This window comes from Sceloporus occidentalis, unplaced genomic scaffold (genome assembly GCF_023333645.1).
Source record: "Sceloporus occidentalis isolate IW3139 unplaced genomic scaffold, rSceOcc1.0.p SCAF_1, whole genome shotgun sequence".
Classification (NCBI taxonomy): Eukaryota; Metazoa; Chordata; class Lepidosauria; order Squamata; family Phrynosomatidae; genus Sceloporus; species Sceloporus occidentalis.
This window is the reverse complement of record NW_028316981.1, coordinates 172,142,206-172,161,521: the sequence shown is the minus strand read 5'-3', so window position 1 is coordinate 172,161,521 and position 19,316 is coordinate 172,142,206. Positions and strand designations below refer to the sequence as shown.

The following is a 19,316-nucleotide window of genomic DNA, read 5'->3' as shown; positions in this document are numbered from 1 at the left end:
ATCCACAGCCAATAATCAGGGATTCTGTGAGTTTTGATTACTCTTCTGGGGAACAAGTTTTGCTACTATGAATCCTCCAGAGTTAACTCAAGTCTTGCCATTTGTTTATGGTGCTGGGCAAACCATTACTCAAAATGTGGGAAGTGCCATGAGAAAAGAAAGTATTATGAGATGTCCAGACCCAAATCCAGCAATTTTGACTAGAGAGAGTAATTTTTCAAAAGGTTGGATGTGGTTTAAAAGAAGACAAATGAGTGTAGGAAGTTAGGAATGTGTAGGTTTTCTGGTCTCTGTATTCTGAGTTTCATAAAAGAGTTGTATCTGTTGAACATTCATAAAGGAGTTGTAGCTGCATTTAGCAGGCTGCATTTAGCAAATGATTTAGGTTTTAGTGTTTCATTTTTTCATTTATATTTGGTGAAAGAGAGGAACAGGATAGGAAAGTTCCATGTTGGATTTTGCCTTATAGAGCATTGCATAAATACACGTTTATCAAGGTCACTTTTGGTGCTTATGCATAACCTGCAAGAGTGAAAGATAGTAAACAAAGCCACTTGATCCAGCAACAGGAATAGTAGCCAGTTAGCTCTGTGTGCCTGCACAGAAATGGCATGGCTAGATAGTTCTTTTGATTTTTGACATTAGCAAAAACTATCTTCAAAAAAGTAAAGATGCTGAATCTGTGGACCTCCAGATGGTGTTGGGCTACACCCATTCACCAGTTCAGGCTGAGGCTGAGGGTAGTTGAGAGCCATAGATCCCCAGTCTTGCAGTATGGGGTAGCTTCTAATCCCTTCAGAAGAATTAGGAAACAAAGCAAAGAAAACCTAACAGTAATTGTGAAGTTGAAGGCTTTCACGGCCAGAATCCATCATTTTTTGTGGGGGTTTTGGGCTATGTGGCCATGTTCTGGAAGTGTTTGTTGCTGACATTTTGCTAGCATCTGTGGCTGGCATCTTCAGAAGATGCCAGCCACAGATGCTGGCAAAACATCAAGAATAAACTCTTCCATAACACGGCCACATAGCCCCCAAACCCCACAAAAAACTATTAACAGTAATTATTTGGACAAGAGCTCATAGCACAAGAATCCTGCCAAAAGAATCTGTTTACCATTGTTATTGATATGGTAGAGCTGTATATTTAAAGTTTTAATATTCTACTTAGCATTACATTGAAAAGAGCTACATTGAGACATCCTTTAGATCTCATCTCAGAGCTTAGAAGTATTATTTTTTGGACTGTTGCTTCCAGAACACCCCCTCCCCCCCCCAAAAAAAAAAAAAAAAAACCAGCAGAGACACAGCATTGTAATCCAAAAGTAATGCTTCTGAGCTCTGGTTCTGAGATTGCATGAATATTTGATCAGTAGTTGTAACAGCGGCTTCTCTCCTCCTTGCTAAGACTGTGATAAATTCCCTACAGATGGTCCTGCAGGCTGAACCAGTGCATCCCTTTGGATTGGCTGTCTATGGAGACTACATCTTCTGGACAGATTGGGTGCGTCGTGCTGTGCAGCGTGCTGACAAATACGTGGGCTCTGGCATGAAGCACCTGCGTATTGACATCCCGCAGCAACCTATGGGCATTATCGCAGTGGCCAATGACACCAATAGCTGTAAGGAGAACCTCTTGTTTGTTCCAACCCCTCAAGCAACCATTCCTTAATCAGGGTGGGAATCCAAACTTACCCTGCCAGTCCTGTGATCCTTGCAGGATTTTAAGTTGCTCTTCTGTCTAACCATTGAGAAAGTGGCCCATCCTTTCCCATTGGCCATCAAAACATTTGTTACTACCTGTTACTACCCTGCTCAGCTTACTGTATCATCTACCCCATGTTTCTTGCTAGCACACAGCCCCTTATAAAGGATAACTTCATTTGAGCAAATGGAGCACATTGCTGCCCTCCTTGAAAATATATGACAGGCATTTCTTTGGCCCATTTTTATCTGGCTGGTTCATGCTCAGAAGCATGGGGATCCATAAATATGGGTGAAAATATTTTTCTGGAGGCAGTCTTTGCATGCATTGCCTGTCAGACCAAATGTTCATCTTGCATAGTGCCAGAGAGCATGTGGTCTCCCAGATGTTATTGGACTAAAGCTCCATTCACTGTGCTGTGCCAGCTAAGAATTACTGGTGTTTCCATAATAACATCATTTGGAGGGCCACATATTCCCTGTTTTTAACCTAACCCAATACTTTGCTTCTAAAAGTCCCCTTCCAAGAATTTATACAAGCAAGGCACAAATAGTGCCATCTTTTGGTATTGTTCTTCCCTGTTCCAGCTCTCATAATTAGGTCATGTAGCTTCTAAAGAAGGGGATTTCATTCATAGCATCATAGTGTTGGAGACCACAAAGGCCATCCAATCCAACCTCCTGCCATGCAGGAACACAGAATCAAAGTACCCCCCCCCAACAGCCATCACAAATAACAACCACTGTTAAGTGTATCTTACCCATGAGTTTAATCTTTCTTATGTTAGCAGCTCTCCCCACAAGTTGTTGTTACTATGATTTAAAAAACAAAAATGCTTTTATGCCTTGAGCTGTAAGATGGTATTAAGTGTTGAGAAAAGGAAAAAGTACAGTATAGTGTGAAAAAACCTTGAACTGTTGCTTCCTTTTTTCTTTATGCTCATGGTATGAGGTCAGTTTCTACAATGAATCTCTTCATTGCCTTCTACATCTCAAGCTAGGCACTTCATGTTTCTTCTCCTCTTCCACCCAGGTGAGCTCTCTCTCTGCAGAGTGAACAATGGTGGTTGTCAGGACCTGTGCCTCCTTTCAGCCAAGGGTGAAATTAGTTGTTCTTGCCGTGGTGAAAGGATACTTCAGGAGGATCTAACCTGCAGAGGTGAGAACCCACAAGGATATGATGGTACATAGGGATGGGATTCAGGCATGTGGATTAGGGTGTGTGAGACACACAGCAGAAGAAAATTTGTCTCTGTGTAGTGTGTGCATGCATGCATGCACGCACATGTGTACATGCGAATTCTGTTATATTCCCAGATATTTTTAGCCAGGGTGTTACACATCAACTTCTTATTACAACGTGTAGACTAGAAAGGTATGAAATGTATGAAAGTACTATCACAAACACAGCAGTGTCAGAATAGATGCAAGGCGGTGCCATGAACATTAATTGATGATCACAAAGTGCTGCTTGAACTGTTAAGGGAAAAGCAACATGGGATATACAGTGAAAGAAATAAAACATGTATGTGAGAGTCAGGATGACTCAGCAAGAGCAATTAGAAGCCACACAGGTGTAAAAGGTAATGTAATTAGCAAGTCCTAAATGCCAAGGACAGAAATGTAAAGTGGATAATTGAACACACCTGAGAATTGTTAAGTGGACAAGGTGAGATGATGAAATCATTAATTGTGGGATGAACCAAGAGAACCAATGAAAGTGGTTGTACACGCCCACTGGGTGGAAACTGACAAGAGTGGGTGGTGTTTTCCAATGACTATAATAATGGCTATGAATCCCAATGTATTTTGTGGGTAGTAGTGGATAGTTGTGGAGGATTGGAGGAATATTGGAGTTGTGTTGGATAGTTTTGGAGCTGTACATAGTAGAATAAAGTAGATCTTTTTTATAAGACTACTGAGTTGTCCGGTGTCTTGGGTGAAGATACAAGAGCCAGCTGGATCCTGAAGAAGTGGGAAGACTTCTGTGGAAGTAAGAGTGAGAAGGCTTGGAGAGTTTGTCAGGGTCTTCAGCTTATTCTCTGTAACTCTGCTGCTTTAGAGCAAAGCTTTAACCACTGGCCAAAACTGGTCAGCGCCGGTGCGTAACAAGGTGGTGAGTTCGAGCCAGAGGTGAAGAGCTACAACTCCCATCATCCCTGACATGAACTGGCTGTCAAAAGAGAGAAGATGAAGTTAATAATACCTATAAGTAACCTTTGGAGTAGCAGGCCAAGGAAATTGTAACTCCTTCAGAGTATACTTCTGTAGGCAGAAGTGCAGTCTGTACCAGAACTGTACCTGTACCAGAACTGACCTGCTGTTTAAATCAGCCTTCCTCAGCTTTATGGCCTTTGGATGAGCTGGACATGCCAGCTGGGAATGATGGGAGTTGATGTCCAATCTTTCTGGGGGGGAAGGCTGGGTTGCAGCACTGAGACTCAGATTGGGAAGATGCAGATGCAAATCCTTCCTGAGCTATGAAGCTCGTTGGGTGACTTTAGAACCGTCACAGTCTCTTTGCCTGCCTTCCATTGTGATACTCATATGGGTGTGGGTTATTATGTGGGTAGTCTGGACAATTATTTGAAAGAGAGGGAATGCAGAAATCTCAAAGAACTCTACCAAGAATGTGACCTACATGGCAAGTCATTGTAGATGCCCATAGTAGTGCTTTCTCTGGATGTGGTGCTCTTTGTTTTTGCCTTTAGGTTTATATGCTTGCCTTATTTGTCTTCCAATTCCATAACTTTGTCCTGATCCCTCCTACCTTTTCCCCACACTTTAGAAGGTGAGGTTTTATCACTCACTGTTGTCTGCTCACCCTTTCCCAGGTGCAGTAGCAAAACTGGGAGAAGTTTTGCAGCACATGTGAAATGGGCTGTTAATCCTGGTATGCATGCTTACATGTGTTCCTACTGTCCCTTGCTTAGCTCCCAACTCCACCTGTAATGTGCACAATGAGTTTGAGTGCGGAAATGGTGACTGCATTAACTTCAGCCAGACCTGCGATGGCGTGGCTCACTGCAAGGACAAGTCAGATGAGAAACAATCCTACTGCAGTAAGGTTCCTTCTTTTGCTCCTCTACATTCCTGTTTCCTCTCTCACCTCATATTCTCCTAGAAATGTTAGTTAACCTTGCATTTGTGGAAATAATATAATGCCTTGTCATAAGGGGCTAAAGTACCAATTCTTCTGTATTCCCTGCTGGGAGGGAATCAGTGTGGTGGATAACAAAGGACAGTGGATTGGCTGGAAAGCTGCCTTTAATGTGTCCTATGTAAAAAAAGGAACTTTGAAAGTCTAGTCCCCAGTCAGGTTCCTTTGCTTTTCTGTAAGCATCTGCTTGCTTTAAAAAATATGTATACAATTGGTCCTCCATGTTTGAAGCTTAGACTTTGTTGGATTTGATTATTTGTGGATTTGATTAATATGTCCTCTCTAGGAATCTCTAGGTCCTCCAGCACAGCTCTGGCAGAAGCTGAGCATAGAGTTGTGCCAGAGGATCTAGAGATTACTAAAGAAAACACTTCTCTAAGCATGTGTAGATCCTCCAGCATCAGCCTATGTCAGATGTTGACAATAGAATTGTGCTGGAGGGCCTAGAGATGTTCTCTCAGGTAATAAAAATTAGTGGTTTTTCTATTTGTGTTTTTTTCACTTTCATGGGGTCCTGTGCCCCTAACATCAGCAAATGTGAAAGCGCCTCTATATATGAAGAAGGTGCAACAGTCTCATTCACCACAGCAAAAAGCAGGATCTAAGAGGAGGGGGGATGAAACTTTGTCCTTATCCAGAGCCGAACTATTGTTAAAGAACTGGATTTGTTTTGGCTGAGTGATAGGGATGCAAATCTTTACAATGTTGTTATCACACACAAGAATTATCACCCTTCTTGCATGTCCTTTTGGTTTGCTTTCTTTTAGCTGTATAGCATCTTAGGCTGTAGAAGTTTGTTTGTTTGTTTTTTGTCCCCGATTGATGAATTTTGCCAGCTATATTCCAGGAAAGTAACTTTTTCAAGCTCAGCGTTCAAGGCTATAACCATCCTCACTCCATGTCCCCACCTGGCAATTGCCATTTGGATGAATATCCTCTATTTATTTATTTATTTATTTATTTAGGTATTTATATCCCGCCCTTCAGCCCTAATGGCTCTCAGGGCGGCTTACAATATTATTTTTAATCAGACAGTTCCCTGCCCTCAGGCTTATAATCTAAAAGACACGAAACAAAGGGAGAAGGGAATGATGGAGGGAAAGGGGATGAGGTCCAGTGGTTCTTCTCTCTCTCTAAGGCCTGGACCAAGGCAGATGGATTGGAGGGAGGGCTCTTCCTTCTTCCAGGCTAGTCCTGATGGAACTGGACTTGCCTGGTGAACTCCCTCTCAGAGTTCATAGTGCAAAAATGCTTGCTTTCTTGGTACCTCCACAGCCTATGTGGGACTGTACCCAATTGAGTTGGTGGAAATAAGGGCTGTTGTACACTTCACAGCAGCCAGAGATTCCTCCTATACAAATGAAACTTTGGGGCATGGGTAAGCTTGGAGTCTGAATTAAGCCTTCTGAGAAGAAACGTTCCTGGATGGCATTCCACCCCTTCTCTCACTCACATGCATATACACACTTAACCATTTTGTGTTGCAGACAGCCGCAAGTGTAAGAAAGGCTATCTGCATTGCACCAACAAACGCTGTGTGCCCATCAAGGATTGGTGTAATGGTATAGACAACTGCGGGGACAATTCAGATGAAGTACCTTGCAACAGTAAGTACTAAGAACTGGGAAACCACTTGGGGAGCCATTACTTCTTTTTTTAATTATGTTTACTCTATTTTGGTATTTGTAGCTGCTACTGCTGCACTTGGCATTTGCACAAACATAAGCTTTTGGGGCTGCACCCTTGCAGTTTGAGTTTTTGACTTCTCTGCTACATTGGCATTTTTGTTTGTTTGTTTGTTTGTTTGTTATGTAGTAAGGAGGTATAAATGCTTCTGCAGACCAGGATGTTGTTTTTACTTCATCCAGTACTAAAGAAATCCAGTGCAGATATAACCATGGCTAGTGTGAACCTTTGTTATATTAATCCTGAATAATGTACAAGAGAATCATGGTTTCATTTGACAAATGTTGTCTTTAGAGGCTGTGTACAGAGAAACAGCAACCAAGGCCTGCTGTCCAAAGGTAGCTGATTCTGAGTGCCAGGGTATAGTGGTTTCTAGAGTGTCAAACAGCTGGTCAGTCTTGTGCCTGTCAGTCTTTCTCAGACAAACCTTCATTCCAGGTCTGGTGCGACAGTTTTAAATGAAAATAGGTAGGGACCATGTAGATGATGCTGAGCTCCTTGGAACAGCAGCAGAATATGAAATGAATATACTGTAATAGTAACAGTGGGCCTCTCTGGCCTGTCATTCCAGAGACAACCTGTGCTGCTGCAGAGTTCCGGTGTCGGGATGGGACCTGCATTAGTAATTCAAGTCACTGCAACCAGCAAATTGACTGTGAGGATGCCTCTGATGAGATGAACTGCAGTGAGTATTGTGAAATATTATGTGTGAAGTGGCTTGAGGGCTGAATCTCCATGTCCACTCCACATCCCCAAATACAATGTGTTTTATTTTTATGCTCATCTGACACACCCCTGCATTATTCATTGTTATGTCAGCTGTATTGCAGTTGACCAGGATGAACTCTAGGCTGCCATGCTTTAAGAAAAAGGGCCTTTTCACATCCAAACTCCATCTCCCAAAATATTCCCTCCTTGGCAAAAACAGACAGAAACATACAGAAGCAGGTGCTTTTCTGTGTGCTCAGTGATGCTGGGAATGAGTTGGAAAAAGAAGGAAAGAACCAGGTGAAAGTGAATGTTTAGCAGAACAGGCATGGAACTCTGCAAGAAAGGACAGTGGCAAATGCTCTTGCCCTGGGATGGCAACAAATATTTTTTCTCTATATCCAAATATATTTCCTGTCATCACATAAAAGAGCATCCACCTGTCTTTTCTTAACTGAGGTGATATTTTTTACTCTTAATGGGCTCTTTCACCTAGTTCTCTGCTTTCTGATATATGAGAGCTAGTGTGGTGTAGTGGGTAGGGATGTTAGGAATTCCAGGTTCAAGTCTCCACAGAGCCATGAAATTCATTATGCAATCCTGGACCAGTCCTACTTTCTCTAAACTCATCTACCTCTCAAGGTTTTTGTGAAGATAAAGAATATGAGTGGGAACAGAGCCATTTTGACCTGATTGGAGGGAAGATGGGATATAAATATAATGAAGAAACAAGTACAGTTTGCCCCTCCTTTCTCGCAGACTCAAGATCCACATTCTTGATTATTCATAGAGGGGCAACCTCCGTTGTTCTCAATGGGGTGTGTTCCCACGGCGTGCACCCTACGCATGCTCGCAGGCATGCACCCCATACAAAAAAGGAGGGCTGACTAATAACAAATCACCGTGCAAGAAGAGACGAGCCATCTATGTTTCATCTACCCTAACATTAAGGACCCTGAAGCTTAGTGTGAAATAAAAGAAATATTACGGTGTAGGTGTGGCAAAAGAAACCAAAACGTAACTGGAAAAATTAAGCTTGCCCACACTGTGTTTAAATACAGTTTGCAATTCCATTGTCTGTTGGATTGTGGAGTTACTGTTTATCATTGATTTCTTCCTCCCTGTGCCTTCAGTGTCATCATCACAGTTGCGGGGGACAGCCAGGAAGGGAAACAAAAATACTTAAGAATTTTTTTAACTCTGGTTGTGGTGCAGTTGACTGTCAGGAAAGAGTCACCATTGCTCAGAAAACAAGATCCCATCCCTGAACCCTAAGGGGTGAAGCAAAAAGGAGGAGTGGAAAACTGTTGAAGAGGAAATAAAAAACAGTTGCCCAGAGATGTAGCTGTTCATTGTTCTAGCAGGAATCAGGAATGTGTGTGTGTCTTTCTTAATAAAATGGTCGACTCTGCTTCAGATTTTAATCCAGAAAAGGCTGTGACCCAGATTCAGAAGCCTGGAAAACACTGTTAAATATACCAAATTTGACATACCTGCCATATAACCGGTTTATTAAGTTTCATGCAATTTGAGTAACCAAACTTTTTGTTTCTCTTTTGATAGCTGCCACCGACTGCAGCAGCTTTTTCAGACTGGGCATAAAAGGTACCACCTTCCAGAAGTGTGAGCATACATCAATGTGCTATGCTCCATCCTGGGTGTGTGATGGGAGCAATGACTGCGGGGACTACTCAGATGAGCAGGACTGTCCAGGTACGTTCTCCAGCTGACATTGGCACTTATGAACTTTCAAGGACAGGTAAACATTAGACACTGTCAGGATGGAAGGGATGGCTCAAGGAGAGAGAGGCTTTATCTTTTATGAGGTGAAGGAGGCATCCACCTTTGGTTAACATCTTCTGATCTTTTCTGTCCTACCGACTTTCCTTTCAAGGAAGCTGGGTAAGGAGGAAGATAGTGATTTTATACTGAAAAGGAAAGTACAGCCTTCTCCATCCTTCACTGTCTCCCCCATTACCTTTGAGACAGACTGGACAGCATGCTTTATTCCATTATGATCGACCAGCACATTTACCTAATCTCTAGAGACCTCTCAATTTCCTCTTTGCCACAAATGTTGTGTCGGACAGATTCTCTTTTGTAGTGGCACCAAAGTTATGGAATGTTAGAAAGTTCACTTATCTGCCCCCATCTTTATATATCAGAGTTTGGCCAAGAAAATTTCAGAGGACTGCTAGGATTGCCAGGGCAATTACACGATTTTCATCTGTACAGTCATCCCTTCCAATTCATGGGAGATCCGTTCTGGGGGGAAAAAAACACGAATTGGGAAAATCGCCAATTTTGGAGTCCCATTGATTACAATGGGGGCGCACTCAGATGCGCACGCCATTATGTCCTTCCCGGCTTGTCATCTGTGAAAAACCGAGGGATGCGAACGGCAAGACTGAGAATCGGGAGGGACGACTGTAATTTGTTTTAATGATTAATGTATTTAATATTTATTTATTACTGCATTAGTATAGATTTGTTCTAAGCCACTTTATGAATCTATAATGTAGAAAAGACTCTCCCCATCCCCACACCCCCCTAAAAAAAATTCTACTGAGGCATCCCGAGCCTTGGGAGTGCCTGAAATAACTCTTTGTATTCAGGATCCAGCTGGCAATAAGAACATATATATGGAGCTTCTGGTACCTTTGTATATAATATTGGTCTTTCTCCATTTCCAGAAAAAGAATATTTCTGAGTATTATCAATATTATTTTGCTTTTTCTTGTCTTCTTTAGGTGTGAGAAAATCCAAGTGCCCAGCCAACTACTTTGCTTGTCCAAGTGGAAGATGCATCCCTATGACGTGGACATGCGATAAAGAGAATGACTGTGAAAATGGCGAGGATGAGACACACTGCAGTAAGTACTGCACCCAAATTGGGATAGACAAACAGTTTGCTCAACAGCACACAATTTTCTCATAGCAGTTTATTTGAATGATATTATAATTTATTCTGCAAAACAGCTGGTGTTTTGGAACTGCCTTCCATCAGTCCTCAGCACTGTTTTGTTGTAACAGAGTCCAATTTCTATTTCCAGATAAATTCTGCTTCCCTGTGAAATTTGAGTGCAACAATCATCGCTGTATCTCCAAGCAGTGGGTGTGTGATGGTGCAGATGACTGTGGGGATGGCTCTGATGAAGATCACCGCTGTCGTACGTCTTTGCACTTCATTTAGAAAAGAGAAAGACAGGGGATGAGTGTGTACCTTGGAGAACAATTGAAACCAGATGAAATACATCTTGGACATGGGTTATAGCAGGAGGAGAATGGAATGTCTGGCTGCAGACTTGAGATGACAAATGGGGCTACTGATACTTTGAGAAGATGGAAGAGCATTCTGGCTCATCTTTACTAAGTTATAGAAGGGGGTAAAAAATTTGTCTTGTCCAGTCCTTTGGAACAAGGCAAGGATATATTTCTACTATCCTCTTCATTCCAAAAATCAATGCACAGTGCGCCCGTGTCATACGCAGCTCCCAGCATACGCTGGAAGCCGCACCGGAAAAAAGCCTCATGCGCCCTGGAAGAAGTAATGGGGCATGCAACTGGTGCAGCACCGTGCAGTGAGCATGAGCCCAATTACTTCCAATGGGGCTCAAGCTTACGCGTTTTTTCTTTTACTTGGGGGGGTGAGGGGGTCCAGAATGGATCCCCTGTGTAAAGAAAGGGCACACTATATGTAGTCTTAACCATAAGAGCTGATGAATTACAAAAGGAAGGGAAGGAAAAGGGAATTAGGCATGTAGATACCAGAAGCAAAAGCAAGCTTACCAGACAAATAGTTTGAGATAATGTCTACAGATGATCCAAGCTGTAGTGGGTCATTGAAGACAAAAAGTAATTAGCTAGTATGTCCTGGGGTTGATTTCTTTCCTGAGCCCACTTCTAGTAACAACTGCTTACTGTCGTAGTCCAAAGAAAGTATACAGGTCAAACTTGTATCACCATGCAGTTCCAAGTTGTTACAGTTGAGGTTGCTCCAGAAGGGTGCTCTCCCCAGCTCAGGTAGGGAGATGGGTTCTTGCATGGCATAACAACAGAGGGTGGAATTGAGAGTTTCGTTATTTCAATAGCAGCTTCAATAAAGCAACAAGAATGAGAAAGCTGATGGAAAGCTATTGACAGAGTGAGGATTGTAATGAGAAAAGCAACAACAGACCTCACCTTTACTCAGTCTGAATTTGCCTTTTGAGTCTCTAAATCAATAGTAGGAAAATAGTCGGGGCCAGGGGCCAGTTTCACCTCAGGCCTGCTCCACAGGCTGCACCTGTAGAGTAAGCATAAATACCTTAACTTTCCTCTGTAGTCCCACACAAAATGGTGACGGGAAGTAATGTAGCATCACTTCCTGTTGCCACTTTGAGAGGGAATGCAGAGGAAAGCAGACAAATTTGGGGTTAGGATAGGGTTCTGGAGTGCTTGTGGGGATGGGTGGGACTCTTTTTGCCTGTTTTCATACATTTCGTGGGTGTTATGCATGTTTTGGGGACAAAAATGGTCTAAAAACTATGCCAATTTTTTTTTAAAAAAATGGGCAATTGAGAGGTGCTAGGGGACTGGTGAGGGGCTTCATGGGCCACAAAAGAGGAGTCCAGGAGCTCCATGTGATCCACAGACTACACTTTGCCTCTCCTGCTCTAAAGGATGATCAGTCAGTAGTATCTCCCTGTTCTTTGTTTTGATAGTAACTTTTCTCCTCTAGGTCACACCACTTGTGCTGCAGGTTCCTTCCAGTGCCCAAACAGCTATATGTGTGTGCCGCACCGCTGGCTGTGCGATGGGGACAAAGACTGTGCTGATGGGGCTGATGAAAGTGTGGCGGCTGGCTGCTGTAAGTTGCTGCTGCTGCTGCATTTTCCCATTGTTTAGCTCCTGGTCCTTCTAGATTGTAGGATGTCTTCTTGATGGCCTCTTCCACTGATCAATTGTCATTTGTGATATATGGTTTTAGTATACAACAACACATGTCAAGAACGCGAGTTCATGTGCAACAACCGGCAGTGTATCCCCAAACATTTTGTGTGCGACCATGACGATGACTGTGGTGATGGTTCTGATGAGTCTCAAGACTGTGGTGAGTGCTGACCTAAAGGCAGGGTTTGTACATAAGAGAAGGCATTCTGTACACCAAATACACTTGAGTCTGAAGCTTCAAAGTTATAATAGCAATTTCAGAAAAGGTGGCAACATTGCTGGGAAAACATGTTCAAAAGTTTTGCTTTTTTGAAAATAAAGTTATGTAGGTCATTGTTTCCCTAGCTATTTGCTAACGTATTCTTTTTTTTTTAATCTGTTAGTCACATGGGTGATTCTAGCCAACTGGTAATCACATAATGAATAGGTGATGTCACAGTGCCTATTGGTGAGCACATAGTGAATCAATGATTTTCTTCTTCGTGCTCTCTGCAAATCACACAAATGGGTAAATGTGCACCTGTGCAGCAAAGTTCGGAAAGTTCTAGAATCTCCAGGCAGAACTTAGTTTGCAACTATTTGGCGGTAACTCCACCCACCCTATATATTGTGCCTTGTTGAATTTGACCCATTGAACGACTACTCTTTTGGATTGACCTTCCTACTTTGTTAACCAGTTTGTGTTTTTTATTTCCCCTAAAATGGTCTCCTTTAAACTTTGTGCCAAGTGCGGGGTCAAGATCCCAATTTCTGATGGACACAACTAGTGTGTCCTCTGCCTCAGCGAGGCCCACAACGCCAAAGCCTGCCCCACATGTAGAGCCATGACCATTCAGGCTCTGAAGAATAGGGACCAAAAGTATAAGGCTTCCCTTTACGAGAGGGCTCTTAGCCGGCTACGGCTTCTGCTGCTTACTTACAAGGGGAACACTCTGAGAAATCTACTGATTCCCATAAAGATCAACCTGCAAAATCTGCTGAAAAGGGAGCGGACAAGGTCCCCAAAGACAATCCCCCTAAGTCAGGCAAAGATCAGGGCGAAGAATCCAAAAAGGCCGTTAAAAGAAAGCATGCTGACAAGCATGATAGGTCTTCATGATAGGGATGGTACAGGTTGGTTGGGGGAAACTATTTTGTGTTATTTTTCTCATTTTTTTAAACATGTTTTGACCTTTTGTGAGGTGTGCAGTTAAAATGCAGTCTAAGGATTAAGTGTAACAGTTTGCTTTTATTTGCCACTGCTCCTATAATGTTGATGGGAGTTTGATTTGCATTGTTTATTCCTAAACTATGAGAAAGCTTTACCCACTTAGATTCTGTCTTTCAAAATGTTCTAAGGACTAGACTGCATGCCATGTTACCTGCAAAGCATGCAGTTTAAAGTCTCTTAAGGTGACCCTGTACCAGATTAGAACCACCATATGCAAGAGGTTGAGGTTTAACACACTCACACACCTGTTTTTAAAAACCTAAATCCCCCTTCCTTCCAACACAGGAGCTAAAAAAAAGATGGAGTTTATGTACACTGTATTATTGGAGCCTGTCATGGGGTAAGAGAAGATGTAGTTCAGCTTAGCCTTGCCTTTATATGTACCTTCTTTCTTGTCTCTCCTCAGAATACACAACATGTGGGCCCAGTGAATTCCGCTGTGCCAATGGCCGCTGCCTAAGCAACAAGTTATGGGAATGTGATGGAGAGTTTGACTGCCATGACCATTCTGATGAAGCCCCTAAGAATCCACGCTGTTCCAGCCCTGGTGAGTGCTGTGATGGGAAAGGAGGCTGAGTGGTATATGTGACTCCTTGTGCTGATTTTATCTTATTAGATGGGAAGGCCGGCAGCTGGACAGATATGCTTACCGCACCTGCCTTTAACTAAATCTTCCTGTGCGCCCATCTAGCCTCTCAAGATATTTTGTGAGAAGCCTGTTGTGGGTCCTTCAGAGAAACCTAAGAATCTGAACTTTGAAAAAAAGTCCTATTCTAGTTATGTCTTGCACTGTAATTGAGAAGTGTCCCCTCTCCACAGATGAGGTGAAGTTCATCACTGTCAATCCATCATAAGACTAGGACAGTGTCCCAAAACCACAAGAAATCTGTGCAGAGCCAGTAACTCAGGCACGTGTATTATCATCCAAATACTGCACAGCAAGGTTTTTAAAAAATGCTTTTCTCCCAGAACTAGGATCAGCAAAATTAAAACAAATACAAGTAGAATATATAGGCACAGTTAGGAACATTTTTAAAAGGTTATCAGGTTTTGTAAGTTAAACTGTAATACCAATCAGTTTAAAATCCCTTTTGTCCGTAGTTGCTCAGTTGCTGAAAGCTTTCAGGAGCAAAAGGCTTTGAAAGTAAACAGTGGGGTGGGGCCACCTATCCTCCCTTTGAACAGTTATTTTGCAGCCTAGGAGCAGCCACCTTTGATCCTAAGGCAAACCTATCACAGGGTTTAATTGGCAAGATTTGTTCAGAGGAGAGTTGCCTTTGCCTTCTTCTGAGGCTGAGAAAATGTTACTTGCCCAAAGTCACCCAGTAAATTTCTATGGTCCAATGGAGAGATTCAAACCCTGGCCTCCAGGGTCCATTGCCCAAGCCACTATATACCATGCTGGCTTTCAGTGGTATTTGCCTGATATTGTTGCTGTCTTCTTTTAAGTGATGGTTAAAAATGTCTGAATTTGGAATCTGTGTTGACAAAAAAGCAGGTTACTAATCTTTTATTTAATAATTAAATAAAGTAGTCCTAAAACATTAGAAACAAGGCATCATCTACCCAACATTTTCTGTACTGAGGAAAGACAAAAGAAAGAAGTAACAGAAGTTCAGAAAAAAGCCCCTGTTCCCAGTTTGGGTGATGCTCCACATTTGTCAAATAAACCACCTGAATGTTATGAATGATACAGATTGAAGGCTAGAACCATTCAGAACTCTGGTTTATGCTTTCTGTTTGATTGACTCCATTGGCTACTGGTGGAGTTTGGGGCTGAATTATTAATTAATCATGGGATTTTGATGTTATTGATTAATGAACCAATAAACTTTTTTTAATTGTCTTCTATATGATTGCTACAGATAGTGAGATAGCAGCAGGAGGATTATTCTAGTGAACATCTTTGCATGTTATGTCTTTGGGAAAGCATTAGGCAAATAATGTGACCATGGTGGCAGACAGACCAATCATATGTCAAGCACTTGTGTGTGCAACAGCCTTGATGGGCTGGTGCTTGTGGTGCATGTATGCACAAGGAGAATCTGGGCTGGAAGGAAAGAGAAGGAAGAGAATGTGTCATTACTTTGAAGTAATATTTGGCATCTTTTTCCTCACCACCATTGCAGAGAGCAAGTGTAATGACACTTTTTTCCTGTGCCACAACAACCAATGCATCTCGAATCACCTGCTTTGTGACAACAACAATGACTGCGGTGACGGCTCCGACGAGCTCAACTGTTTCATCAACGAGTGCCTCAACAAGAAACTAAGTGGCTGCTCCCAGGAGTGTGAGGACCTCAAGATTGGTTACAAGGTTGGGCCTGGCAGTTTCTTTTCCTCAGCTGGTAAAGTTGTCTGGCTGAGCCAAAGTGGTCTTGGTTGTGTGATAGCATTTCCTTAGAGAACCATTAAGACCATCTTTCCTGTCCCTGTGGCAGAAAGCTTCCCTTGCAGCCTTTATGGCCATAGGATGACACAATATTCGTGCCAGTCAATACACATCAGGTCAAGTGAGGTGTGAACTTTGGAAGGTACAACTAAAGAGAAACAACACTTGCCAGTAGATGAGTTTGATCATTATATTTTTGCCACCATGGAGGCATCATGTGAAGGAAGAGCATAGTATACTTTCCAAGCAGTCTTTGACATTTAAATAAATCATGGATTAAAACTCAGAGTCTTCTATACCTCTTTTGTTTTGTTTTTCAGTAGAACCCTATAATCCATCAGTTGGAGGCTGGTGCAAAAAGCATACAGTTAGAATCAGTGAATTCTTAGACCAGGAATTGGTCAAAATTTTAATAGATTTTACAATCTTTCCTTCTAAAGATTCACTCCTGATTAAGCTAAGCTTGCTTTATTCCAGCAGTATAATTTAGGGCTTGTGATAGTTAGTGCTAAATAGTGAGTCAGGGGTCCTTTCGGATCTACTGCAAACATACCAGTAGATCTAGATCTACCTTTTGCTCACCCTGCCATCTGTAGGCTGAAGGGGAAGCATTGATAGGAAGGTTCCCAGTGTATTCTCTACTGTACGCAAGAGTGTAGTTATTTGCTCAAGGCACTGCCTGTAAACCTGTAATGATTTTCTGCTGCCCCCTGCAGTGCAGATGTCGCCCTGGATTCCGGCTGAAGGATGATGGGAAGACTTGTATTGACATTGATGAGTGCACCACAACCTACCCCTGCAGCCAGATATGCATAAACACCCATGGTAGCTACAAGTGTCTGTGTGTGGATGGCTACATTCTGAAGCCTGATAACCCAACAAGTTGCAAAGCTGTCACAGGTAATGTTGAAACACTGCTGTGAACTTCCTAGAGATAAGTGTAAAGCGTAAAGATCCTGTCATTCATTAGGTTGAACAAATAAAAGCTTTAGGATAGCTTTCAACCTGGTCACCTCATGATGTGTTTGACTGCAAGTCCCAGAATCTTTCTATCAGTTGTACTGTACTGGCTAAGACATTTCCTAGCAAATAAGGGCTGAACATCTTGGGAGTTTGGGTTATGCTCCTTCCAGTCACTCCAGATAGGTAGGAAAAAGAAAGACCTTCCAGTGTCCTTACATGGGTGGAGCTAACCCCAGAAGGCAATTTTTTTCCTGCCTACTGCTCCAATAGGACATGTTCATTGTTGCTCTGCTTCATTGTCGCCACAGCTGCTCCAGCCCTTTGTACTGAATTTCCCTTTCCTTTCTTCCTTTCTCTCTTCCTATTGCTTTGTTAAAAAAAACACCATACTGTTTTTGGAGCTCTGTGCTTTAATTTGTAGACTCCAGAATCCCCAGTTTCTATCCCCCACTTCTTCCCCTCCCTCTTTCACTTCCTTGGGAGTGCAAAGGACCATTTAATACGAAAAGAGCTCCTTGAATGAGGAGAGGTTCTCCACTTTGCTGATGATTCCCCTTCCCCTCTGAACCTGCCCCCTCCCTCACATGGGAGGGACACAGGAGATGCCTTCAGAGGGCTTTAGACATTACAGTCCAACACATCTGGAGAACAATAGGTTGGGGAAGACTGCTTCAAGTTTTGGAGGCATTAGTCTGTCGCTCAGAGTGAGAAACACCTAAAAAGTGTTTCAGTCCTTTTCCCTTCTCAGTCTATTTGTCCCAAATAATTTGTGGGAAGGATGTGAAATTAGGAACCTGTTAATCATATGAGCACAGGGAATCTCTAGTACTGACAGCTTTTTGCCCTTCAAGGGCTCACTGCACCTTTATTCAATAAATCCCTTGCTTCCTTTCATAGAGGAAGAGCCTTTCCTGATCTTTGCAAATCGTTACTACCTAAGAAAGCTTAGTCTGGATGGTTCCAACTACACGTTGCTGAAACAGGTAATGATCACGATAGGAGCTGCTGCTAGTTAACATAACCAGTTCTGAACTAGATGGATTTATTTTTTGACACAGTTGTAGCTTGTTTTGTTCAAAAAAGAAAGAAGGAAAGAAACTTGTGGTAGAGTCAACAATGTGTTCAGTTGCAGTTCAATGAGTAGGGAGGGGAACATAACTCAATACAGGAAAATCAAGCAATTCTGCTTTGGAACGAGGGATAATTTTCTGGAACACAGTTTTGTAGAATACATTTAGCATAGGCTACTCCTGACTGTGATAGTGCCCAATAGTGTACTGTTATCATAGTAATGTTTGCAATAGTGGAAGTCATAATAACACTGTATTCACATTTGCCCAGTATTTTCAAATGTTCCATGTACTTCACATATATTATGTAATCGTAATTCTTATAACAATAATATAAAGCCAAATCTCAAAGCAACAGCAACTACAAAAATGAAAGCGAGCAAAAGCCCATTTCTGGTTTTGAAAAGTAAGTAGCAGTCCACTTCTGGTTTTTTAACATTACTGTGCCAGGGGACCTGCAGTCTATTTAAAAGGTGTGCTGTCAGTCCCAGAGGCTTCCAGGACAGTTTGTTCACCCTATTTTGTTCAGAAAATAGGCAGTGTAAGGAGTCTGGAAAGGGTGAGGTCCACACAAGGATCCTTGTGGGCCACAGGTGGCTCCTGGGCCAAACTTTGCCCAACCTTACATGCCAGAGATCTCTTAGTGAGTTGATGGCAGGTATGAGATTTCAACTAGAGACTTAATCATTCATACTTTATTCACTTTGCATCTCTGCACTACAACTGTTCAGATGACATGTGTGCATTTACAGCGCTATAGAAATAAACTATAATAATAATAATAATAATAATAATAATAATAATATGAGGTAATACTTGTATTTCTCTGTCGGTGGGCTTAGGGCCTGAATAATGCTGTGGCTTTGGACTTTGACTACCGGGAGCAAATGATCTACTGGACAGATGTCACCACGCAGGGCAGTATGATCCGCCGCATGCACATCAATGGTAGCAATGTGCAGGTATGTATTTAGCATTGTTGGGACTGTGTTTCCATTGAGTGTGAGTCAGAGTTCCTTTCCCTATGGTTAGGATTAGGTCACACATGTCCAAGCAGTTTTTGCAGAGCCTTTTCTAGATGTAGGCAGGTTTTGCTTTCTTAAACTTTCCCTCTTGCAACACCAAAACTAGGCCCAGACTAAGACCAAACCCAAGCCTAGGTCAGTTTCATCCTGTATGTCTTCTAAAGAAGCCCATGTCTAAGCAGCATTTCCTTCAGCCAGATCCTACTTCCTTGTTTTATTTGATTTTGTGCCATTTTTCCTTCACCATCTTCCAGGTTCTGCACCGCACTGGGCTGAGCAATCCTGATGGGCTGGCTGTGGACTGGGTGGGTGGGAATCTGTACTGGTGTGACAAAGGACGGGACACCATTGAAGTCTCAAAACTCAACGGGGCCTACCGCACTGTCTTGGTGAATACAGGGCTACGGGAGCCCCGAGCCTTGGTAGTGGATGTACAGCATGGGTAAGTCTGTTGAGAGGGGTCTGGGCAG

At 42.5% G+C, this 19,316-nt stretch overlaps 1 protein-coding gene across 6 annotated transcripts in view; it reads left to right on the top strand.

Moving 5' to 3' along the window:
- Positions 1–19,316, top strand: part of LRP1 (LDL receptor related protein 1) — a 387,970-nt gene that overhangs the window by 319,988 nt on the left and 48,666 nt on the right. For all 6 annotated transcript variants that reach the window (XM_089482386.1, XM_089482379.1, XM_089482373.1 and 3 more), the window contains 16 exons: positions 1,426–1,618; positions 2,734–2,859; positions 4,634–4,762; positions 6,348–6,467; positions 7,118–7,231; positions 8,818–8,967; positions 10,005–10,127; positions 10,308–10,424; positions 11,975–12,103; positions 12,224–12,346; positions 13,803–13,943; positions 15,526–15,713; positions 16,505–16,688; positions 17,649–17,734; positions 18,664–18,783; positions 19,101–19,288. In XM_089482386.1, the coding sequence (XP_089338512.1) occupies positions 1,426–1,618; positions 2,734–2,859; positions 4,634–4,762; positions 6,348–6,467; positions 7,118–7,231; positions 8,818–8,967; positions 10,005–10,127; positions 10,308–10,424; positions 11,975–12,103; positions 12,224–12,346; positions 13,803–13,943; positions 15,526–15,713; positions 16,505–16,688; positions 17,649–17,734; positions 18,664–18,783; positions 19,101–19,288 (2,231 nt within the window). The remainder of the gene's footprint in view (positions 1–1,425; positions 1,619–2,733; positions 2,860–4,633; positions 4,763–6,347; positions 6,468–7,117; positions 7,232–8,817; positions 8,968–10,004; positions 10,128–10,307; positions 10,425–11,974; positions 12,104–12,223; positions 12,347–13,802; positions 13,944–15,525; positions 15,714–16,504; positions 16,689–17,648; positions 17,735–18,663; positions 18,784–19,100; positions 19,289–19,316) is intronic.